Consider the following 25,157-nt stretch of genomic DNA (forward strand, 5'->3'; position numbering starts at 1 on the left):
AAACTACAAAGTTTTGTTAGGTGCTAGCGGGTTAAAAATCAAATATTGTCAAAATGATCATTAGACTTTACTGCACTATTCAGATAATTATTTTATTTATTTTGGTTGTGTGTGTGGATAGAATTACACTTGATATGATCAATTAGGACTCTGTGACATAACCAAGCGATAAAAAAAAACAAGCGATAAAAAACCCCGACATTACTTCATAATAAGTAAGAAGTTTATATTTTTATTCGCATTCTTAATATAATCGTTATCATGTTCACTTATGTTGTTGTGAGTTTTTATCCAATATTAGGATGATAAAATAAAATGACAGAAAGCATAATCATAAGACCACGAAAATGTTTTTTATTAATCATGTTTTGGTTCCTTGAAAGGCATCACCACTTTCTCCAATACCATGTAGCATAATTAATCATGTGTTGGTTCCTTGAAAGACCACTTTCTCCAATACCATGTAGCATAAATGACATTTAGGAATAAGAAGACAGTGACATCTAGTGGACTAATAGCGAAGAGCTAAGTATGTACTCTGTTATAAGATGCTTCTGTACAGACATTAAAATAAAAATAAACTTTACAAACACCTTTGTTGCATTTAAAAACACTCCTGCTCTTCTGTTCAAAGATGTTTGACTTGGGACAGGATGTTGTATGCTGTGAGGCCTGAGTGGATGTAGATGAGTATGGGAGGAGATAAGAGGATGAATGAGAAAAGAGACGAGAGATGAGGAGAGGGGCAGAAGAAGAGAGGCAGGGCAGGAGACATTAAGGCTGCAACGTCGACAGAAGAGAATAGAGAACAACCGTGAAGCCAATTCGCTTAACGTGGTCTGCATCATGTGAGCAGAGTCGTGAGGAAAGACCCACCGAAGCTGACCGTAGCTGGCACCTGGTTTGTCTTGTCGAGAAGAAAACGACCCGAGGCCGCGGGGCATTGACCAGAGACCGGGAGCCTCTCAGCGGCTACAGACAGAAGCAGTCTCCGTCTGTTAGCGCCCTAACTCCGAGGACATGAGTGCAGATGTGGCGGTGTCTCTGGTCTTGCTGGCCGGGATCGTCGGGCTCAGTGAAGCGTTCCGCAGACTAATAATCAGGGCGCTGCCGGGCTCCGAACTCAGTATTTACGTGATGGAGTTTGTCTCCACCCTTCAGCTGTGCTGCTGCACGCATGAGCTCAAGATGTTGGCTGAGGTGGGTGGTATCGAACCCCGACTGGCTATCACGTTAACATACCTGGCCGCCGTGGTGCACGGACTTACCTTCAGCGGGGCCATCGGTAACCCTTCCAGCACCTTGGAACAAGCGTATCACTCCAGGATCACGGGCGGTTGCGCACTGCGGCGGATCGTGTGTCAATTCGCCGCAGCCGCCGCCGCTCGGACCGTGGTGCCGCTCATCTGGAGCTTGGGTTTATCTGGACTGCACCTGCGACACAAGATGCTCGGTTTCCAGTGCGTCAGTCCCATTCATGCAGCGCTACCGCAGGCTGCGGCCGTGGAGATGGCGTGCGCGTTTACCGTTCAGACCGCTGTCACGCACACGCATTCGATGGAGGAGAAGTACCGCGTGATTGCCGTGGCTGGAGTCATCGCATCTGTGGTTTATGCTGGTATGAAAATTCCTGCAACTTTCTTAGCATATTCAGTCCATCAATTCTGCATCTGAAGTTTACCAGAACACCTTATCCTTGGTCTTTTATTCTGCATTTGAAGTTTGAAGTTTACCAGAACACCTTATCCTTGTCTTAGTTTTGTGTTTAGTTACATTTTCCTAGAGCTGCGTCGAATTGGACTTAATTTTTAACTTTGGTCAATCAAAGCTCTTAACGTAAATGTGTGTTTGCAGGTGGCAGCACCACAGGAGCCGTGTTTAACCCAGCCCTGGCCTTCTCCACACAGTTCCGCTGCAGTGGAAACTCCTTCTGGGAGTACTGCCTCGTGTACTGGTTGGGTCCTCTGTTGGGTAAGAGTAAATGAAGTATGTTGATGTAGAGTCTGCAGGTCTATTCTCTTCAATCTGTTTCTTCAATTGTCTGTGTTGAAGGTATGATGATCTCAGTGCTGCTGTTTGACAAACTCTTCCCAATGTGGGCCAGAAAACCATCAACTCTCCATCGATCTACAGAAACCAAGAAGAGCACATGAGCACGGCAGCACATGTCAGTAATGTAGCACACGACTGCAGTACACTGAGAACATGACAGGGGCCTCAGATGACTGTATTTACAACAACACTAATATGCAACGTTACTTCAAGGACACTTAAACCTTAAAGATTCTTTTCTAACCCTGGACACGAGCACACTAAGAATTGACACTACATTCTGTATGACGTAAACAAAGTGTTTGAGAATAGTCTGAGGCTGAGTGGTCTTTGGATCAACTGTCACAAACGCAACAGCTGTGTAGTTTAGTTTAATACTTTTGCATTTTTCAAATAACCTTGAGGGATGTTTTGAAAATGTTAACATTTTCTTCTTGTTTCTTCTGTCAGTCACTAAAGACATTTAAAGCTCAGCACTGTAATTCTACATTTTCAACATTTTTAAAGACATTTAAAGCTCAACACTGTAATTCTACATTTTCAACATTTTAGGAGGATATTAACCAGAACATCTGAATTCTATGTTCATAGTCTTTCTACATTTTTAACAGAAGGCTTTGACCAATCACAAAGCAGTACAGAAGACATATGGCATTATTGTTAAATGTCCTAATGCATCGGTTGAGCTCTTATGAGGTTAGGATTGACAGATTGTGAAAAACATGTGAAATAAAAAATTAATGTCTAAAATGACTGCATTATGACATCATTAGATCATTAGATGGTAGTGACCTCAGGTCATCGTTTCCATACGTACAGAGGACACGACTGTAGACTGTGATTTAGATAGTAGTGACCTCAGGTCATCTTTTCCATATGTACAGAGGGCACGACTGTAGACTGTGATTTTCAAGAACCCCTAAGCAGCATCGAGGATGCAACCATGTTTCTTCCTGCTTAAACTACTGCAGCTTTGCAGTGTTTTAATCCAACATTATTCATAATATTCAACTAATGAATGAAAATACTTGATTAAAGGCACAGGTACAAAAACTATGCATTTATTGACAAATTGATACAAAGACTTGAACTTTCCTTCACCAAAAAAAGCTACAAAACAAAACAGATTTTGTTTTTTCAGTCATCAGAATCTAAGCCTTTGGGGCTGCTTTTCAAAGGTCAACTTGAGCTGACCTGACTTAACGGCAGAGCAGTGTTCATTCTTCAGGTGATGATGACAGACCAGAAGAAAATCAACAGGGATGCACACAAGGACAGGGAGGAAAGGCAGGCGAATACAGTGAGAATACTGAGATGACTGACTGAAAAAGAGAAGGATATTAAGAGCTGATAGAAGTGCTGCTGTTGTCGTCTCCAACCAAATGATGCAACCCAAGTGCTGTGACTGGATCCTGTGATGACATCCATCTACAGAACGACAACATCAAAGTCAACAGATGACCACAAGGCCATGCACTTTATAAAATATTTGTTTGACAGCTGGGAGAACTCACCAGTGTTCAACATCTGCATCCTCAAACTGACCGGCCTCTGTTGCTGCTGAGTCCACATCCATATCATCTGTCAACAGTAGAAACACACAGTGATCATGGCTCAGCTGTTGTTGGTGTTTCCTGTCACTATTGGTATACAATTCTTTCTTTATATATAGTGGCAATTAAACCTGTATTCTTTTTTTAAAATAAAATATAAAACACTGACAAATGGTAATTGTCTCTTGAGACTTCATAGTAGGTTATACAATTATATAATAGTTTATAAACAAAAACACCCTGAACTTAAATCCTAACCTTCAAACTCAGGTTTGTTTTCTCCAGTTCGAACTCCGGCCATGTGGTACTGCTGAGCTATGCTTTCAGCCAACATGCCCTCCAGTCTCTCCAGTGTGGCCTGGCCTTCATGGGTGAGGGATGCCAGACCCTCATCACAGGTGTAGAAAGTGGGAATGTTCGGGGTGCCGTGCTCTAAGTTGAGGTACAGAGAGACGTGTCAATGAGAAACATAAGAATAAGCAAAGATGCCATTCACATCTCACAGCCAAAAAAAAAAGCAAATAGTGATTTATATGTGGTATATTAAAACTATAAATAATTAAAAGTTTAGATTGGGTGAAAAAAAAGGAAAACTCACTGCCAAAACTGGAACAATTTAGTATTTTAAAACTGGCTTGTAAATATAATATGAAGTGAAATGATGTGGAAATTTACCTGCTTCTGCAAACAGGATCCAGAGACGCAGGCACAGACAGCAACACAAGGAGAAAAACAGAACCGGTACATTTTTAAGTTCACAAACAGTAATTGATTATTACTGATTATTGTCATCATGATTTGTATAAATTATTCATTACAATCAATTCATTTGTAATATGGCAAAAAAATGAATGTTGAACATAAACATGTTATATCTATAAAAATAAACATATTTAATACTAACAGTAAAGAATAAATACAGTTAAATTATTAGCTGTAGCAACTCTGTGTCTGTTTTTATGCGAGTGATTCCCACCTGCCTCCTCCACGTCATACTCCTCTCCTTCAAAGTCGTTGTCAGAGTCCTCGTCCTCTGGGTCAGGGTGCAGTGCCTGACAATCACACATCGCTGAAAACATGAGTTCCACTGAAAGACAAAACACACATATGAAGAAATTCAGATCTCTCGCCATGTAGATTAACTTTAAACATTGAACTGAACTGTCATCATGACAAATGACACAGATAATTAATCTTCTTTAAAATGTCAATATATTTAACACAAGTTGATATTCATTCTTAACAAAAGCAGAAACAGTGCTACACATTATATTATATAAACTTAGATTTTGAATAGGCTTAGACATTAATAAACAAAAATATTGTTTAAGTTTTTGGATTAGTGAGTCTTTGCTTCAAATAAGATACTCGTCTACTCACATGCCGCCTTGTCACTTGGCACAAATCGAACCTCAGTGATCACTCCTTCGTCTTGATCATCATCAGCGTCACTGCTGCTTTCATCTCCATCTCCATCATCTGCTGGTTTTTCTGCCATTTCTGCCTCATTGCTATCTAAACAGGAATGAAAAGGGCCAAATTTTTGAACTCGCCCTGGCTGACAGAGCCCTAAAGTTCCTGTTGACTGTCCAGTCTGAACCACAAATAGGAAAAACATCGGTTCCCTCTGTTGTCTAATGTTAAAAACATGAAGGTAAAAAAAAGAGTTGGTGGGTTGATAATTATTGGTCAACTGATTTCTTCGATGCCGCCCTGCTGCAGGTTGTACATTGCAGCTGGCAACATATGGTGACCTTGTGCTAGCTCTACGTGTAGTAGTGCCTTTCCAATGGGCCAATCTACCATACGCTGACCAAGGCTAGTCCATCTGCTATGCAGGTTGGCGAACATGACCTCTGAGCCAGTGCATCCAAAACAGCTGTGATCCAATCATTTAAAGCCAAGGAAAAAACATTCATCTTGAGCTCTGCAGTATGTTGACCAGGACTCACTGCCCAACAACAGGACTGACAGAACGCAGGCTATTATCTTCAAGGACAGATGGCTGTGGTTCCCAACGGGTAACTATAGCTGCCCAAAAGTGAAAGCTCCACAGCTATTTTTTGTGCTCAACATAAGCTTTTTGAGACAGATCCAAAGACAAATACACTTAAGAGTCGACCTCACCGCTGATTTTGCCGTTGACCATGACGTACAGGTGTTCTTGAGGGTAAGCACTGACGTCTCTGGAAATAGCATGGAGGCCGATGGTGGGATACTCCAAAAAGAAACCCAACCCTGAACCATCAAACCATGACAGACGCCTACAAGAAACAAAGCATGCACATTATTGTTTTGTGATTATCACCACGGATGAACCAATCTGAGGTTTTCAGTCCATATACTGACACAGGGGATATGTTTTTCACTACAGATCAGATACCATACATTAGAAAGAAAAGTGTTTTCATCCTTTTATTAAAACAAGTATTATTAAAATAGTTATTTAAAATTAAAAATATCTGAAAGTAATAACATTATTGGGTTATAGAAAATATTTTAAATATTATTTGATGCAATAATGTCGATGTTTGATCTAGAATTATGTTGTGAATTAACCATTATTGTGCATAAAAAGAAAATCACAAAATTTGAGAGCAGGACAGGAAATTGGTGGAAATGATCCGTTAATAAAAGTAATAGATTTGAAGAAAACAATATTAGTTCAGCTCTACACTCATCCTACAGACCAAGTCTTCCAAGATGTTCACCACCCAATACAGGGAGGGGACGGTAGTGACATCAGCTCTGTTTACAAACTGAAATATCAAGAGTCCTTCATGTCATATTTGCAAGTATTATGCCTTTAAAACAAGAGCAGTGATACGTCTTTAAATAAAAAAAAAGACATAGACCGTAAATAAATACAAAAATGTCAAGCTTATATTGACTGAATTAGAAAAACAGTGTTTGTGTTTGATGAGGCATTCTATACTGCTAAATCGATCATGCCATCCATTTTCTGGTTTATTTTGAAAGGCTCGACACCGGAAGTGCTTAGCATAAAGCTAAACATGCGCCATAGAGTGTTTTGTCGTAGTTAAACTTCATGTACCGTTTCTGATATTACCTGATGACACTCATGTTTTAGGGCCCACCGAATTGGCTTAACATTACCTGAAACAAATAATAAAACAAACAACCGCTTACGTTTCAGCGATGTACAGCGTGCCACAACCCAGCCTCTGTCCGTCCATCACCGCCGTGATCTCTGCTCGTTCCAGCCGCACTCCCTCGGTGGGAGGTTGAAGGTTCTTCAGTAAAACCATTGTAAATGGCAGCGAAGCTCCTTATAAATGCGGAGACAAAATAAACAGTGGCGTCGATACTAAAGCAAGTTATAGCCTGCTACAAAGTCTGCTAATTTCACCTGAGATAACTTGGGCTAAATCAGTACCTACCCACCGGAGGAGCATAAACTAAAAACGAAGAAACTCAACTGTGACTTCTTCGAGTTTAAATGAACAAGTCTTAGTGTTTAGGCAAATACGAAGTACACAGACAGCGAGTCAGCCACAGCGGCTCTTAAAGACGAAATATCGCGGCAAGAGCTTACGTCTGCCTCGTAACCAAGCTCTTCTTCGGATTTGTGGCATGTGTCAAACAGTATACACGGTCATTACCGCCACCAACAGACCGGAGTGTGGATGCGAAATCAGTACTTAAAGTGAAACGCGACATTACCTCTTTCTTATTATCATTATTTTGTAAACAAAATCCCCACTATCTCCTCCTCGCTGTTTTATTTGCACGAGCAGTGTTGACAGTTTTGTAAGAGAAACAAGAAAACGGATCTACACAAACAAACTCAAGAGAAGTGAACCTACACATCCAGCCAATTGTGTGTATATTATTGCACATAACACAGATTTACCTTTATAATAACATACTTATCATTATTCATTATAAGTAAGACTACACAGTACCACGACCAGTTTAAGGAGTATTTCCCCCCACGATGTCACCAAGTACAAGATTTAATCCAAATTTAGATTTCTGGATGAATAAAAGTCCAGACAGTTTTTTTATGTGTTTCGAGAGATGCCTGGGATGTTGGTTTTAATAATTTATAAAACATTTATGTTACAGCAAAACTACAGCAACAGTACAACAGAAACATGGAAGGAGCAGCAGTCACATCCACTTGGTGCATTTTCTCAATTAAACCACTTTCTTTTACCAAACAGAATAAGCCTGATTTCTGACGTGTAAGAAACCAAAATGTATTAAAAACAAACAAACAAACAAACAAAAAAAACTGCTCTGAAGCTGTAATTTTTCAAGTCAAGTTCTCAATGGTCACTTGAACAATCATAACTGTTGGTATTGTCTAACAAGTGGCAGTTTTTTTTCTCCCTGTATCGGAAGATTTGAAAGGTTCAGATGTAAAATGGACCCACAGATTTTGGAGGGGTTTTTTAAGATCTAATAAAAATAAAATAAACTTCTAAAACTCTAAATCAACAGATTTGTTTCTTGAGGTCAAATATGGATGAAAACAATTGTAACGTGTGAAGGATGTCTGACAGACCTGAGATCAGCTCAGCTAACTCTGCTGAAAACACTTCTATCTATCGTTCTCTCCATGTTGGTTAACATATTGTAATTTCTTTTCTTTTCTTTTTTTTTTTGGAACAGTCAAATGTTCATAGCAGACTATTGTTTTACACACTGATGACAATGTGATTTACATCTGTAAAAATATACTAACCAACTTAAAACAAAAGTGCAAAAGAGTAAAAAAAAAACATTATTAAGGCTTGTCTACGTTCTTTTCCCACATTTTCTCCTGATGTTTCTGGAGATTTTTTTTTATTTCTATTTTGCAATCTTCCATCTCTTACATTTGTTTTACATATTTATATTATTCCAGGAAAGTTTAAAATGTGAGATAGTTTTCTTTTTCTGCAGCTGTTACTGTCCTGAGCTGTGTTTTATGACGTAACCAGTGTCAGTTCACGTTACTCAGTGAATCACTTTGTGTATTTATGTTTTAATAAAGACATTTTAGTCTGAGACACACACCCGAACGTCTCAGGCTTAACCTTCCTATTTACACTGGGGTTCAGTGAACTAAAAACAGAGTGGCCCCATTGTGAGATGACTGGTGAAGGAAACAAGTGTTGGTCCTCCCCACTGAGCCCCACTCAAGAAAATAAAGCATCTAAAAAATCCTCTGGGGAAAATGTCAGTGCACCGAAATGTTTTCAAAAAGACGTATACAACAGTTGCCAGAACATGAGCAGCACTCAGATCTTTGTAACAGTTTCAGCTGCGAACGGGCTTTCTTCTGGATTTCTATTAGCACACAGGTCAAAGGTCAGCACAAATCTGCCCACAGCAGCATTTCAAACTCCTGTGTCCTTCATATAGAAAATATAACACTATATTTTACAAGAGGACTAAGAACAGAACATCTATTATCTTACAGTGTGCAGGCAGAGTATGTACAGCAAACATGTTCCCACCAAACCAAGGACTGTGAATGCGAGCGACCAGTGTCAAAGCCAACGCAGAACAAAGTTGGGGCCTTGGAGCCAGAGCTCATTAGTCAGTCTTCAATGATACTCTCGTCTTTTCTGTTGCCTTAAAACATCTAACATTTATGTTCATGTCACCTAAAACATAATTTCAAGCTACTATGGTGATAAAAAGCTTACACACACTTATTCATTTGCTAATTTCTCAAATGAAAAAAGAAGACACTAAAATATTTACCATCACAATTCTTGTCATAATAAAATAAATAAAAAAAAACAAAAAAACAAAAACAAATTATGGGGTTGTACAGTATAAGTAAGCTAAAACATTAAAGAAGTGTTGGTTCTGTTTTAGCACTGACTCTGTTCTATCTGTGATCTGACAGAACAGGACATACTTTCTGTTGGTTTAGCTGTATGTTTGGAAATGTGATATTCTGGAATGTCAGTCTTTTCTCTATCCAGTCTCATACTGTAGCAGACACCTGGCAGTTTTGTGTTAGAAACACAGACTGATAAATAAACCCCCCCCCACACACACACACACATTTGACTTAAGATTCAGCTAAACTTCCCCACAGCAAGACACTGACATCACCATGATCTACAGTGAGTAGAGCACTCTTCCAATGATGAGCAAAACATTACTTAAAAATCATGGTGAAAAGGATTAACTTGGGTTTTATTAAACTACAACAAATTTACTCGCATGCTTTTGGGAACCTGATACAAGTGTTATCAGAGTTTTACAGGCTCTTTTTTCCCCCTTGAGCCCAGACAAATGAAGAACACATGTGAATATGACAAATGTAAGGAGCTGCCCCTCTTAGTGTTCAATTCACTTTCTGAAATTTGTTTAGCTAAAACCTCTCAAACTGAAATCCCTATTGATTTCTGTGAACTCTTCACTGACCAGGATGTTTACCGTGTGATGCAAAACATTAAATGCAAGAAAGAAAAAACTTCTTTGGTGCAGTCAGTCACAGTCACATAGAAAGGTCGTTTTTTGGAACAATTTTAAATGTGAGTTTAAATCTGTTCCCAGCCAATTGTGTCCAATATCATTTTAATAGATGTACAGATTATACTGTAGGTTCAACAATAAATGCCAAAGGTTCTCGATGCCTTTATTTGACCTTGAATGTAAACAAGTGTGTGTAAGCTTTTTAACTAAACTCGATACGATAATTTTTGCCTAGACATTATTGTTTTTTCTGTTGATTAAACATAACATTATTTCAATAAAACAATTAATCTTTGCATATAACATATGTGAAGATGCTGAGAAAGTCTTTTGGGCAGACAAAGTTGATGTTTGCAAACAAGCCACCAGGGGGAACAGTGGGTTTTTTTTCCTTTATGTCTCCTGACTTGTTCTTGTTTGGTTTGACACCTGTGCTCTCCTTGGTGGCAGGTTATTAAGTGCTATGAGAATGAGAAGTGCCTTAGAACAAGGTAATGCAAACACACGTACACACTTACAGTATACACATACACACACACACACACACACAATCATCCTACCATATATGGACCCAGCAGTGTAACCCAGAAGTTCAGAGAAATAGTCCAAAATCCCAAAGTGGCCACTGAGTGCGTCTGCTCAAACACTCAGTGCTGTGAGCTGCTGTAGGTCCAAGACTCCATGATGTGTGTGTGAGAGGAACTGACGATTTCTGTTGTGAGGTACAGTATGTGAAGGAGAACAGCACTCTATCACAGCACAACAGAAAGGAGGAGGAGGGGAGGAATAAAGATACCACGTTTCACAGGTGGTTTATGGGTAAAAGGCCTGGCAGTTAAAAAAAAAAACAAACTGAAAGAAATTAAAAAAAAAAAAAAAAGCACAATCACAGCCATCATGAGTGTTGACGGTTGTGGATAGAGTTTAAGGAGTCTGTCTGGTCCTCTGCATCTTCATTCTCCTCCTCATCCTCTGAATGGAATGGACCATTCTGAGGGTCCTGCTGATCACTGTCCCTGGACACTGCAGGACTTCCTGGACCAGGCTTCACTGTTTCTCTGAGGGTCCGGTGTCTGTCTGACAGAGACGAGCTACAGTCTCTTCCCTTTTCTTGGGCTTCGCCTTCAGTCCCCATCTCAACTATTAAGGAGTTTTTCCTCTTCCTTCCTCCTTCTACCTCCTCTATATCCTTCTCCTCCTCTACATCCTCCTCCTCCTCTTCATCTTCTGCATCCTCTTCCCCTTCCTCCTGCATGTCCTCGTCATCTGAGTCAATGCGATTAAGTCTCTTGCGGATAGGACGGTCCTCTTCTGAAGAAAAATCTGACTCATCTGATTCGTCTGACCTGGCCGACCCCTCCTCGTCTTCTTCATCTGTTGAAGGCCGGCGTTTCTTGAGCATCTGTGCAAGCCTTTTGCGTCGCTGCTGAGAGAGAATCTCTCTTCTCCTTCCTCTGCCCATCTCCTCGATGCTCTCCTCCTTCCTGTCCGTCCTCTTCACTGGTCTCAGCTTCTCCTTTTCCCGTCGCATTAACTTTTTCTGTTTGATCGACCTCCATCTCTCTCTGTCGCCAACACTGTATTTCCCCCGCCTTTCTCCCATTTTGCAACTCCGCAAGTCCTCCTTGTCTGTTCTCCTCCACTTCCCTCTCCTTCGGTGGTCATTCTCCTCCTCTTCTTCATAATCCTCCTCCTCTGAATCTCTGGAAGAATGAGATACTGCAAAAAAAGTTTTATTCAAACACAGAAAAATAGGTGCGCATTAGGATGAATGTAGAAATAATGAATTGTAATAAAATATAATTTGATAATAAAATGACAGAATAGCAACTGACCATCACTGTAATCACTGGACAGACGCTGTTTGCGTGGCCTGCCTCGTCGTTTGACCTTCTTCTGATTGACAGAAGAGCGAGAGTTATCTGAGGACTCGGTTGTCTCACAATAGTTGACCTGCTGCTGCTGGCCTCGCCTCAGACCCCGTCTTTTTTTGTCATCACTGTCAGTCATATCGCTGATTTGATCTGAATCTGAGGATGAGGCAGAGATATTTTAGTTGGACTCTTTGCTGAAATATGCTCTCATGAAGTTCAAGTTCTTTGGTTTCCTGTCGTGAAATATTTACCCATATCTCTGTCACTTTCTTCCTCCTCCTCCTCCTCCTCTTCAGAAGAGTGTCTTCGCTGTCGCTTTAGACGTTTCCTACCCCGGTGTAGGGTCTTGTTGGCCTTGTGTTTGGACACAGCTCCCAGCACTCGTCTGGGCTTGGACCCACTCTTCCAGCTGCCCACATCACTGCCACCATCTTCCTCAAAATCATCTTCTTCTCCTCCTGACGCAGCAAAGTCTTCATCCTCTGAGCTAAAATAGAGCAAGCGTAAATAAAGAGTGAGACAGATCTGAAGCAAAAAGTAAAGTGTTTGTGTATGTGTACAGCTACCTGTTGCTGAGCATGAACTCGTCCTCACTCTCCACAGCTGTGCTGTCACTCTCCAGGTCATTCAGCCTCCGCTTCTTCCTGCTACGGATCGAATGTGCCTGTTTTCTGAGTGGTTGCTGGCTCTCCTTCCCATCCCCTGATTGGATGGCAGTGATGTCTCTCCCTTGACCTGTTTCATGGCAACGTTGTGAACAACTGATGTCAACACAATCAAAAACATTTCCCTAGATCTAAATGACAGGATCTCTAGATTTGGCCAAACAGTTGACATGGGTTTGTTGAAGTGCATTTACACCATGTTCTGATTTGAGTTCACTCACCACAGAGGTCTCTAAAGTCTTCTTCTATGGCCTCATCAATCGCATCATCGAAGTCATCAAACCTGTAACACACACAGTAGCATAAAAGGAATAAGGTCAGAAAACCCACCTTCAGACATGATTATTAATGTGTAACATTTGACAATCCCCAGCACCTCTCTAAAATAATCTGTGTGATGTCATTAGCATGAATTATTAAAGAAGATACTGACACAACATCAATAGTGATATTACAGTTGGTTGAATGGACTCTCACATTTACATTATATCAGCTTTATTGAGTGATGTATTAACTGTACTGAAGTCTGGCACCAACCTGTAACTTATGTGTTTCCTGGTTCTAGTGGACCTTCTTCCAAGGTTTTTACTTTTCTTAGAATCTTTCTTCTTCTCCTCCAGCTTTTCTTCATCTCCCTCCTAAAATAGAAAATAGAATAAAGTTTTTTTTAATTGCACAGAAAACCACTTTTAATACTGGGATAATTTTCCTGTATTGACACATGCTGATATTGAATATTAAATACTGTATTGAAGAGACAATATAATTTTCAACCTTCCAAGTTAAGTTTTATAAAGGTTACACTTGAGGTCAGACTCTGCCATTGGCATTTACTCACTGGTATGATGTTTGCCACGCTGATCCCCACGTACACCAGGCGCTCACGTCTGCCAGATGAGGACAAAGAAAACTCAGAATTCAGAGAAATGCTTGGTTTTAGTGTTAATTATTCTGTGTGTGATGTGTGTGTTGTTTACCTTCTTTCTGCTCGCTCCTTTTTCTTCAGTTCACTGTCCAGATTTTGCAGCTGCTCCTCTAGTTTCTCGCACAGCAACTTCTAAAGGGACAAAAACAGCAGGATTTTTTTAAGCGTTAGACGAGTCACACAGTGTGGTTCAGTGTTATGATTTGCATGCGTGATAATAAATGCATTCTCCATGCTCCTCTTACATGTTGACAGGGTGGACAGAACCACTCGCCGTCTGGAATCAACATGAGTGGTGGCCGAAGACAGGCGGTGTGGTACCCACTGTCACAGGAGTCGCACAGTAGAATCTGGGAACACACACAGAAATGACTCAGCTGGCTGTGTTTAATACAGAGATAGTTGTTTCCTTTTGGATTGCTCTGCCCCCTATAGACACTGCCTTAAAATTCACTGCACATTTATTTAAAGCAATCTGAAATATCAGTGACAGTACTCGGTACCTGCGATTACACATTAAAAATAATTGCACAGTATTAGTATTGGTTTGAAAAAAGTAAAAAAAACCAAAAACTTAATATCAGTCAATTTATAGTACGTTTAAGTGAAACAAACTTGAGTCACACTTGCCACATATGCCTGCTCAAAATGAAACAGTGCTCAGACCAGTGAGGCCTAAACATGACATACATCCACCCTCTAACAAAACCTTAATTGTGTTTAAAAACTATTTACCAGTTCAGGATGGTTTGGAAGACCACAGTGAGTGCAGGCATCTTCACTGACTAGTTTCTCTGATTTGCAGGATTCTCCTGAGCCGCTCCCTATCTCGACCAACTCCTCTGCCTGGATCGTCTCTCTATCATCCACTTCCTCATTCAGCTTGCGCTTCTTTGGGCGTATGTTGTACCATCGAGGTCGTCCATGCCTTCGTTTACCCTGAATTTAAAATAAATGGTTAATGAAATGAAAAAACAAAACAAAAGTAATTACTTAATGGGCAAGAAGAGAACAATTACCCGTCTTTTTCTGGTATGAATAACCAAATCTGTTTTCTCGTCTTTCTTTGCAACCAGGGTCTGCTCTTCCTCTTCATCCATGTCCTCCTCATCTTCCTCTTCTCCACCTCTCTCTTTGGAAGGCACTTTCTGCTTTTTCTGTGGTTTCTTTCTCTGGCTCTCAACTACCTTCGAACTTGGCCTGCAGTTTGGGAAAACAGATGGCGATGACAAAAATGTAACATGGGACTAAATTTCATACATTTCAATTTCATATGGCTAGTAAGAAATCAATTATTCCACATGTACCTGCAGATCCTGGCAGATCTCCTGAGTGGCCTCATACTGTCCAGCCGTTCCCGTACCCTATCTTTCTGCTCCTCTCGCTCTCCTTTGCCTCTTAACTTGTTCCTTCTGTGAGGAGGAATCTTTATCTTGAGCCTGATTCCTTCCTTCTGCAGCTCAGAGGAAGCCTCCTCCAGTGGAACTCGCTTCTCTTCTGAACCAAGCCCAATATCCCTGACTCTGACCTGGGCTTCCAACAAACCATTGACTCCATCTCTCTGACGGTGCAGGTGCTCCTTTTCAATATGTTGATGTAATTTCAGTGGTGGAATTGTGTCGGCCGACTCTACCTTCACCATAACTAAAGTGCTTTTATTCCTCTCTTGGTCATTGTTACTGCCATCCTCTGCATCCAACACTTTTGTGCTCTCGTCCTTCAAATGATCAGCCTCCTGCTGATGGCTGCTGCACTCTTTGCTCATTCCTATGATAAACTGTTCCTCTGTTGTTTTCTTAGTCAGGTCCTCTGCCCTTTCTCTGCCAGGCTCCTCTGTAGACAGCGAGACAATGCCACTAATATCAGCCTTGTTTTCTGCTGCTTCAGAGGCTACTTCACATTTTGAGCTTGTCATTTTAGCCTCCATTGCTGTTTGAGGAGTCAGTGCAGTGGCGGCTGCTGTGTCCCCTTCAGTTGGTCCCTTTCTGACCAGCACTGACTGCCGACTGACTTCCCTCTCTTCCTCCACTACTCTGGTAGAGTCCAAACTTGGCCCGTTTGGTTCCTGTTGGTTAACGCCATCAACTCTGTGACGCTCAGAGGGGCTGCGAATGACCCCTACATGACCTATGACACCAACTTGGCCTATGACGCCGGTGACTCTGTTGTCTCCCTCTTTGTGAGGCAGAACCACAGGCGCTCTTCCATTGGTCAGTTCTTGCCTGGAGGCAGTGACCATAGGCTGCAGCGGCTGGGACAAAATCTGTCCACTGAGTGGAGCCACTGAGTTTGTTAAATTCCCATCTCGTCCCAGACAGTCCTTGCTCTGGATCACTGAGGGGTTACACACAATAATACTGCTGCTACTGTTCATGTTCACATGATTACTCTGATAGCTCTCTGTTAGCTTTAGGTCCCTCTTTTTCAGAGGGATATTGGCCTGCTGGTTACTCCTGACTGCTGCCCGCTCTGCTTCATCTTCTTTCTTCACTTCCTGTTTTGTCAGGATTGCACCTGGTGCCATGACAACAGACACTGCATTTTTCGGGGCAGCTGTGTCCCTGGATTCTGTTTTGATAACGGTGGTAATAGTGCTTACACGGTTATCTAATGTTAAGGGTTTGTGGTCCACATTTTCTTCTTTCACCTCAGTCTCGTCATTGTCCCACTTGTTTGGCTGTTGCAACTCCTGGTTTATCACTAGAATACCAAAAAAGAAATAAAAATCAATTTGTTTGGTGGGTTCATTTCCTCCAAAAGAAAGCTGACATATAAAACCAAAGAGAAATTAAAACAGAGAATGTGCCATATTAATTATATACTTATATACATTTATATACTGTAAATGAACTTGGTGGTTAAAAAATAGTTTTTTGTGTGTTCAGTAGACAGTAAGAACCATCTGTGATACCTTGCTGCAGGGGCTTTGCTTCCTTTATTGGGTGAATCTCCTTGCTATCAGTGAGTTCTTCCCCATCCTTGACAGGGTAAGGGTTGGTGATTACACTATCGTCCACACCTATGCCATCAAAACAAATATAAACAGAGAAATTCACAAAAAAGCAATGTTTTAGATTTGCAGACATAAAATATATAGGGTGGATTTGAATCTAGCTGTTAAAGAGTGTTGATCAGAACACCATTGGAGTTTTGATAAATATGGGAGAAAACACAAAAACAGAGCAGCAATTCCTTTCTCCAAACCCAGTGGTAATTTTGTTAACAATTGCTTATAATAATGTATCACTGTTGACATCTTGCCACGTGTCCAACAATGTGTTTTACCTGCTCTGTTCTGTGTGGGACTGGAGCATCGAGATAAGGCCTGGTCCTGGTCTTGGTCCTTGTCTTGATTGTGGTTTGGATCAATCTGGGCCTTCAGTGAGTCCAAAGCTTCGGCCAAGTCATTACGGTTCCTGATAAAACGGAAAGAGTACTTTAATCAGATCACAACTTAACACTCAGAGTGAAGAGTGAAACAAGACATTCTTCTTTTTTGTGTGGGGCTAAGACACGCAGCCTGGCTGTCCTACAAAAACAGAAAAGGTTCTCAATCATCCAGGTCATTTTATCCAAAGCAGTTAAAAAGAGGACAACTGGGCTGTCTTGGCTGCTTGAAAACATTTCACCTCTCATTCGAGAGGCTTCTACAGACAAAAAGACAGATGGTTTGAAAGAGCAACTGAAGGAAGCTATCTACATCAATCTAGAAGAACCGTTACTCAACTGAAAAGGGGGGCTTAAGACACCATCCTTTAGCCACCTACAAAGTTGTCCTGAGTCACTCTCCTGAAAACTCAACACTTATACAGAAAACACCACAAACCGTCTCCAGGGGCTCCCCGGGTGGTAGAGGGCTCCCAGGTGACTCACCCAACCTAACATTCACACGTTGACCCTGATGATCACAACATCCTGTCATAAGGAAAGGGTGTGGTCACCTCCTTTGTTTCATTATTACTCCCTTCAGATATTCAACCACTCTGAGGGAAATACCAAAATTTTTCCAGCAGTCAGAACTGAAGAACCCTTATGGATGAAGAGGTGAAACGTCTTCAAGAAACCAAGACTGCCCTTAACTTTACTGCTTTGGATAAATAAAGGCTTAACTTTATCTCTGTCAAAAGCTGAACTCTAACCAAACAAATTTTGGAAGAAAAAAAAAACAGATAGCAGTGTTACCTGACAATACACTTCCACGAGGACCCGTCCAGATCATCCTGCTCCTCTGTGTACAGCCTGATGTTTTGCTCGTGGTCCAACTGCAGCCAGTACATCAGACCTTGCTGGTCCCGACCTATAGGCTGCAGACGCATCTTCTCAGGATCCTCCTCGTTGATCGCTGTCTTGAATTTCAGGTTGTCATCAAACTGACACTCACAAAGATACTAAAAAGTATGGGTGAAAAAAGTGAAGAGACAAGGACAGAAGAAGAGAAGAAAAAAATGGACATTGGACAAATTACAATAATGATGACAGAGGTCACAACAGCTTAGATTCAGATTAGATCAGTATCAATTCATACTTTGAGAATGCTTGACTTGCACTCCATGGACATTTCCTGGTAGCCCTTTTGTTCCAGCTCCCATGCCCAGGTACTATTCAAATCCTGGCAAACCTATGAGAAACAACGATTTTATCTGGTCACCATAACAACATACATTCTCAGACTAACATTGTAATCTCCTAAATATCCTCTCTACATTCAGCATCTGGTTCTTTGAGTGTTACGGAAGAGCTGAGTAAACAATAATGGGTTTTTTTCTTCCAGCTATTAGTTTACATTACAACCATACACAAAGGTCTCACCTTAGCCAGGTATTTTTCCCAACGGTCTGGTGTCACAGACTTTCCCAGTTTTCTGAGCAGCTTGACATGGAGCTCCACGAGAGGTTTGGGGACTAGAAAAAAAATTGAAAATTTACAAACCAAAAAAAGCATAAAACATGAATTTCAAACAGGTTTGTGAGGACAGGTAAAATGATCCAGCACCAAGTGACAATTTACTGATGATGTTTTTTCCAGTATTTCAAACTCTTCTGGCTTTTACTGATCATCTGCTGCATCAGCAGCAAGTTTAATATTTATTACAAATGTAAACAAATGTATATCTGTCTTTGAAAACAGAATACAAGATATCCTGAAAGAAATATATTTTAAAGACCCAAGCACAATTTATGACCCAATTGTGACCCCCTTTATCCTTAGGCAAACCTATTCCAGACTATTCCCAAGAAGATGACTGATATAAGCTTTAGAAATAAATAAAGTTTTTACAGAAATAATAGCATGCTCACAACCTAATTAATACAAAAACTCAGGAGGCATGTTTTCAGGCCACACTGTGGGTCCTAGTTCATAAATTTGTTTGCTCTGGATCTAAAAATAGTGACAAAATGGTGATGACTTTTGTTTTCTGTCATTTGTCAGGTTCAAATTGCTGTATATAAAAGACAATACAGACTGGGACAATGTGAGCATCTTTATAGGAATTCAGGTTTATCATTTCCCCACGCATGAGAAGTTCGGAATGATATGAAAGTTGATAATGCTATTTTACAAAAGTATGTGTTTCCTCGATTCGACCACTTTGGTACTCTACCTGGTTTATAGGTGGAAATGTTTCAACACTTGTTTCACAAAATGAAAGTAACTTCTACCTACATTAAATGCAGGCAACGAAGTGTGGTCTGGTGAGGCGTTTAAGGACTTTAAAGACCTTTGTAAATGTTGTGTTTATCATGTCTACGGAATTGCAACTCAGCACTCTCATTGCATTACTAATCCACATATGTGAGACAAATGTTACAGTTACAGAAAATATCAATATATGCTTTAATTTAATCTTTTAATCGTTTGTTGTTTACGGTTCAGAAGGGAGACGGAGTAAAGCTAACGGTAATTAATGTGGGCCAAGCCAGAAAGAATGGGCTGAAATGTAACGTTACTTACTTGACAGCAGGTTACATATGAACTTAATTTAATATGTGACAAAGTATTTAAATGGGACGGGTGTTTATTTTCTACGAAGGCTAAAAGTTGACGGAAACCTTGGTGCTAACTGGCTAAGTAGCCAGAGTCGTAGCTACAGCGCATGCGTACAAATGACAGCCACTCTTGCTTAATTAATAATTAAATAATAAAACAAGATCTACAGTTTGTCCTACTACAGTGATTGGCTACGAGTACATATGATAACTGTATAAAATGTCGTCGTGAGCATCATGCAGACACGCAAACACTGCGGACATGGTGTCGCCTGAGTCTAGCTTGGAAAAGGCCGTTAAAAAAATTACACCTGACAACAGTCCGGAGCTGGTTGGCTGTGTGTTCGCTCGGCACTGCTGCATCATGGCTCCCAAACCAAAATTTTAACAACGACAGCTCCACAACAGTCCTGACATCGCTGTCGACGACCTGTCATCCAGCTCCGGTTCCAACACTCCCTGCTACTGTGTCAAATTATGTTGCTTCGTCGGTGTCCGTTAGCCCTAACTTCTGCTCACAACACAGTTCAGGTGACAGAGATTGGCTTTACAGCAGAGTAGGTTACTTAGCTCAGTGTTAGCATCTCTGTTTGCCCGACGGTTTCCGTCAGAACTTGGACACAGCTCTTGACTGTCTCAAACCAACATTCGGCACAGCCGGGGAGAAAGTGAAAGACATTTCATGGACTACAACCCGAAGCCGTGCAGCAGGGCCACATTACACTTATACAACATTTCTCCTCATCCTCCTCATCAGTGATGATGGTGTCAGTGGTGGTGGCCCCGTCTTCAGTTGTACAGTGTCGCAGCTTTCCACTGCTTCTTCGCTATTATCGAACGCTTACCTGTCGTCGTGTCCCGCAGATACCTCTCCATTTGCGGGAAAGTCATCTCAGGCAGATCCAGCACCGCTCCGTATCGGTCTAGGAAAGAACAGGCCTCTGCGAAGCTCGGGCAGAGCGTCGGGCCAGAGCTCCTCGGTTCCGCCGGAGGAGCCATCTTTCCAGGCGGAGAGAAAGTGGAGGGGAGGGCTCGCTGCTGGATGCGAGTAAAATGAATGGAGAGCCAAACGTTTGCCGGTGTCAAACTCCAGAATACGGGTACAAGAATAACTTCCGGGGTTGGTGTACAAAATAAAAACAAATTTAGACAATCGTTGTAGGGAGTTAGGCTCTGATCTGTTAACAACCGCTACATTAAAATCACACACGGTTTAATAATGTTGTAGTAATACAGTAACCACCTAATGTAAAGTCACATATTTACTGATTCATATAACCATAAAAAATCTTTCAAATCTGCAATAATAATTAATACAGAGCCTATTTTAACAGGTGAGTAAAGAATCATTTTCAGCCTAATTACATGATGGAGAAAGTTTAACAACAAAGAACAATACATAGCATCATTTAATTCTTGACTATTAATTTATGTTTACTCAGTTTAGCTTAAAAGAAAACAGGAGATCTCCATTGGGCTTTGAAGCCGAACAAAACATAGCAGCCAAAATTTAGCCATAAGAGACGCTACTCTCCAAGATCAATGCATAGATGTGGTCGGGGTTCTACATTTTTTAGATGTATAATCTAAGGCAATTTCAGTGTAAGCTGACATTAAGGAAAAATAATCAGTCTTCCGTTGACTTTTTTTTTTCACTAGTCTGTGCTTTCTGTATGTTGATGCAGTTAACTGCAGGTATTTAAAGAAAAAAGCATGGAGTATTTAGAAATACCTAAATAATAAAGTTACATGTTGTGTTTGATGACTCAATTTCCTCGTGTCGAGAACCTTGTCTAGGCATGTAGGGTAGCCATTTCTGTCACGTTTTAAAAATAGTATTTGGTTTCTTTAAATAACTTAAACTGATGGTCATCCGAGATAATCAAAGTTACAAGATTCACTCTTGGCTCAACCAAAAAAAACAAACAAACCCCAAAACCTATTAACTGTCTTTTTCAACAAAACTACTATTCCACTAAATAACCATATGGTTCACACATTACACATGTTCTATGCATGTCATACCATACAACACTACAATTTCTATATGAGATTCTAACAACTGACCCATATTTACTTTATGTATTTGTATTTTATTTTTTTAAAACGGTTGGACTCTTGATTTGTAGACCCAAATCACAAATTTCCCGGGACGTTTTGCGTACAGCTTGTTGAACTTGATGACTCTGAAAAGTTGGAAGGACCAGGGAGGGCAGAGGGAGAAATGCCCAGAATTCATCGCGAACGCAAAGAGCAAGAGCGTCAAAAACAAATTAAACACCAGCCTGTTTTTTTCCATTTCTCAGACATTTCCACAATAAACCCAAACAGCTTCATACTGATTTATCCCACACAAGACGAGCTATCCAAGGGGTTGTTTAAACGACGGAATACGTTTATTTCTAACAATTAATTTCCATATTATATTCAAATGTAGATCACATACAAGAAAAACTCATCCATTTACTGCTACTGCTAGATGTGCTACTGCTGCTTATAGCACTGCTGCGTAGATTTCTCACGCTGCCTTCAATGATTGTCGGAAACTCTAAACATGTGGGTCAGTTTAAAGTTCAAAGAAAAAAATATTTGCATGAAAATAATATGACCGTTTATAAGTCTAAATACGCCTACAGATGCTGTTAGAATCGGTGATTCTAAGTCGTAGTGGGTCACAAAGATACGCCGATAACAGATACTGTTAGAATCAGTGATTCTAAGTCGTAGTGGGTCACAAACTATTTCTTGGCCTCGTACTAAAATGGAATTTTTTTGTTGAAAAAATTAAAACATATTTTCAAACTTAAATAATTTTAATGGGCATCCTTATTGGGTTACAATTTTGACGAGTTCTTTGACTTTAAAAGTTGTATTTTATTGTTGAAACCAAGTCAATACAGTACACAGCTAAACATTTGTCAAAGAAGGGAAAACATAAAAACTCTGAAGTCTGAGCTGTCAATTTGCATTTGAATGCATCGCGACGGAAGAAGATTGTTAGTCTCCCCGGAAGAAGGCTCGTTCGGAAAGTTGTGTTTTTTATTGTTTCATCTGTTGAATGTCGTTGTGTTGTCTTCTCTAGCGCGGAAAGTTACCTTCATTTTATAAGGAAAATACAGCACCCTGCAGCACGTGAGTTGAATTTCATACTTCCATTTCAGACTTAAATCAAGCCGCAATTCTATTATGAATGAATCTAAAATCAATGCATTTAAATGCAGATCTTAGAGACGAGGGTGTGTTTTTTTTAAATCCGTGGCGGTATTCATCACAATGTTCAACGTAAACAAAAATCAAATAGGTTGCCTAATGTCAAAATAAATTCTACGTAATCAAGAAATTGTAAACATTATATTTTGAATAGAAGAAAATAGTTCAGATAAAGCATTAATCTGATTTGTTATGGTTTTAGTTGTGGTGAAACAGTCATGAGTTGTGCTTGTGACTAGTGGTTTTATTTAACCACTTTAACCCCAGTAAACAATAACTGTTGGTAGATGGTACGTAGTATTTTTTTATTTATTTTTTTGGTGTTGAAAAAAATGCATAGTAAACATTTTGCGATTTAACCAGGACGTGTGTGGTTTAGACTATACTAGTTTACAACAGAGTAAACACAATAAATGTGACCAAATAATAAAAGTGTTAAAAACACAAACATAAAACATTAGATTACTGTATATTAGTGCCAGTTAAATTGTTGAATTGTTGAAAACTGTTAAAATTGAGATATACTGTGGGTCTAGATTAAGGTCATTTTTACTAATACTGTTTTGGTTGGTTAAAAAAAAAACCTTAATGCTGATGTGTATTTGAACAGCACATTATTCATGTTTGTGTCTACAGATAATATTTATGCAGTGCAGTGCAGGTGAAACAGTTCATTGAGGAGATGGCCATAGCACATGTGGCTACAGAGTATGTGTTCAGTGACTTCCTACTGAAGGAGCCGACACAGGCTCGTTACCGCAGTGTCCGAACTGAGCTGGCTGTGGACAAGATGGTGACCTGTGTGGTGGTGGGTCTACCTCTCCTCCTCATTTCATTGGCATTTGCACAAGAAGTGTCAGTTGGTGAGTATGGGTTACTGTGGGTCAGGTCAAGAACATGGAATGGAATTAGAAAAAGTTAATATAGTTAAAAACGATCATTACTTCATGATAACTATGCCTTCTTGTCATAGGGAAATCTGATCAGATTTAAACTACATGGCATTTGGTCGTTTGGTTTTAGCCCTAATTAACATCATAACAAACAAAATATTATTTTTCAAAGTGGACACTGTCATTTTGAAAAATAAATTTGACTAGAGAAATTACCATTTTCCATCTGCGTTTGGCCATCGCTCTGACGGATCATAGCTGGAGCTAATTTGTCTGACTGTGTCTTTATTGTAGTATATTTTTCTTGTAGGCACTCAGATCAGCTGTTTTGCTCCAACTAACTTCTCCTGGCGACAGGCTGCTTACGTGGACTCCTACTGCTGGGCCTCTGTTCATACACACACTCAACCTCTGTGGCTTCACAAGGTGCTAACACTGAACACAACAACAACCTTCTAACACACCTTCTACCAAAACAATGAGACGGATTCTTCTTCTAATCTACCTCGAATTTGTGGCTTCCTTGGCCAACTCTGTTGCTTGGTAACTTGTTATTTATAAGTCTAAGCACAAAATACATTTGTGACAATAGTACAAAATAGTTTCCATGAATTAATAAATAAATAGAAATTAAGTACAAAGTAACTGAATGTGTAACAAGTTTAACTCATGTACGTTAAAAGTTAGCTCGCAGTTAGCGTTCATCTTTCTATCAGTTTTGCACTTTTGAGCCCCTCACTTAACATGTGGAGATCAGTTTTGCACTTTTCCTGAAGTGCTTTTGAGCCCCTCACTTAACATGTGGAATATTCAACATTAGGTGCACATTGTACTAAAATATAAAAGCACTGAAATTACAATTAAAGCTTGAAGTGCTGTAAAGATGTTGTTCAACAGTGGGTGGTTCACGGGGCATTTTGAGACAAAGGCTGTTGTGTTGAAATGAAACAGTCCTGCAAATATAAAGTAGGTTTAAGCTGGTGTTGTATTTGTTGAGTCATTTGTTAATTCATTCAAACCAGTTTGATCTGGTGTCTCTGTTAGCAGCTTCTTTCTCAGTGAGTGTTTGCTAGCTTGTCCTCTGCTACCTGTGTGCACAGGTTAGCTGTTAGATGATGGCTTGCTTTAAGAAAACCAAAGTTGTGCTTAAATTAAACCATCCTAAAATAAGTCACTAAAAGAATGGGTTCTGCTACCTGTGTGCACAGATTAGCAGTTAGATAATGGCTTGCTTAAAGAAAACCAAAGTTACGCTTAAATTAAACTGTCCTAAAATAAGTCACTAAAAGAATGGGGTGCAACTACATCTGCTGCGGTTTAGTTTCAGCCTCTAGGGTATTAGTACCTAATGCTTTATTGTCTTGTTAAAGAGTTAGTAGACGACGCCTTGTTCTGTTCATACATGTGACGACACAGCTCTGTGTTTTTCATTGTCACAAACACATAAAACTGTGTTTTTCTCCTTGTTGTTAGGTTCTGAATGAGCAGTGAGATTGTTGTAAATACCAAATGTCCTGTCTCTTATGTCATGCTCCGTCTCTGTCCTGTCCAGTT

The 25,157-nt window shown here is 40.2% G+C and overlaps 4 protein-coding genes across 6 annotated transcripts in view; 2 read left to right on the plus strand and 2 right to left on the minus strand.

Moving 5' to 3' along the window:
• The first annotated feature begins 422 nt into the window (after window positions 1-422).
• Window positions 423-2,536, plus strand: aqp11 (aquaporin 11). Its single transcript, XM_008308947.3, has 3 exons — window positions 423-1,618; window positions 1,855-1,971; window positions 2,053-2,536. The coding sequence occupies exons 1-3, from the start codon at window positions 1,021-1,023 to the stop codon at window positions 2,151-2,153; spliced, it is 816 nt and encodes a 271-aa protein (XP_008307169.1). The 5' UTR covers window positions 423-1,020; the 3' UTR covers window positions 2,154-2,536.
• A 548-nt stretch (window positions 2,537-3,084) lies between these two features.
• On the minus strand, window positions 3,085-7,197 carry clns1a (chloride channel, nucleotide-sensitive, 1A). 2 transcript variants are annotated; one of them, XM_008308950.3, is made up of 9 exons: window positions 7,011-7,197; window positions 6,756-6,894; window positions 5,733-5,869; window positions 4,986-5,120; window positions 4,582-4,692; window positions 4,281-4,286; window positions 3,864-4,037; window positions 3,567-3,633; window positions 3,085-3,480 (listed from the first exon to the last, which is right to left on the minus strand). In XM_008308950.3, coding segments are annotated over exons 2-9 (750 nt in total). In that variant the 5' UTR covers window positions 6,875-6,894; window positions 7,011-7,197; the 3' UTR covers window positions 3,085-3,479. The 2 variants fall into 2 exon arrangements, with proteins under 2 accessions (XP_008307172.1, XP_016887762.1); XM_017032273.2 differs by having other exon boundaries at window positions 7,007-7,197.
• A 428-nt stretch (window positions 7,198-7,625) lies between these two features.
• rsf1a (remodeling and spacing factor 1a) lies at window positions 7,626-21,217 on the minus strand. Of its 2 annotated transcripts, none has more exons than XM_008308951.2 (18): window positions 20,346-21,217; window positions 18,323-18,414; window positions 18,039-18,131; window positions 17,696-17,901; window positions 16,799-16,929; window positions 16,425-16,532; window positions 14,821-16,213; window positions 14,533-14,713; window positions 14,249-14,452; window positions 13,759-13,863; window positions 13,566-13,645; window positions 13,427-13,475; window positions 13,126-13,226; window positions 12,810-12,871; window positions 12,490-12,658; window positions 12,175-12,410; window positions 11,885-12,079; window positions 7,626-11,768 (listed from the first exon to the last, which is right to left on the minus strand). In XM_008308951.2, the coding sequence occupies exons 1-18, from the start codon at window positions 20,497-20,499 to the stop codon at window positions 10,945-10,947; spliced, it is 4,383 nt and encodes a 1,460-aa protein (XP_008307173.1). In that variant the 5' UTR covers window positions 20,500-21,217; the 3' UTR covers window positions 7,626-10,944. The 2 variants fall into 2 exon arrangements, with proteins under 2 accessions (XP_008307173.1, XP_016887673.1); XM_017032184.2 differs by having other exon boundaries at window positions 19,812-21,199.
• A 1,110-nt stretch (window positions 21,218-22,327) lies between these two features.
• Window positions 22,328-25,157, plus strand: part of LOC103377952 (pannexin-1-like) — a 6,014-nt gene continuing 3,184 nt past the window's right edge. Inside the window, exons 1-4 of the mRNA XM_008308953.3 lie at window positions 22,328-22,632; window positions 23,347-23,573; window positions 23,914-24,031; window positions 25,156-25,157. The exon at window positions 25,156-25,157 is cut by the window's right edge and continues 184 nt beyond it. Of these exons, the coding sequence (XP_008307175.1) occupies window positions 23,393-23,573; window positions 23,914-24,031; window positions 25,156-25,157 (301 nt within the window). The 5' untranslated portion in view covers window positions 22,328-22,632; window positions 23,347-23,392. The remainder of the gene's footprint in view (window positions 22,633-23,346; window positions 23,574-23,913; window positions 24,032-25,155) is intronic.

This window comes from Cynoglossus semilaevis, chromosome 4 (genome assembly GCF_000523025.1).
Source record: "Cynoglossus semilaevis isolate Cse_v1.0 chromosome 4, Cse_v1.0, whole genome shotgun sequence".
Classification (NCBI taxonomy): domain Eukaryota; kingdom Metazoa; phylum Chordata; class Actinopteri; order Pleuronectiformes; family Cynoglossidae; genus Cynoglossus; species Cynoglossus semilaevis.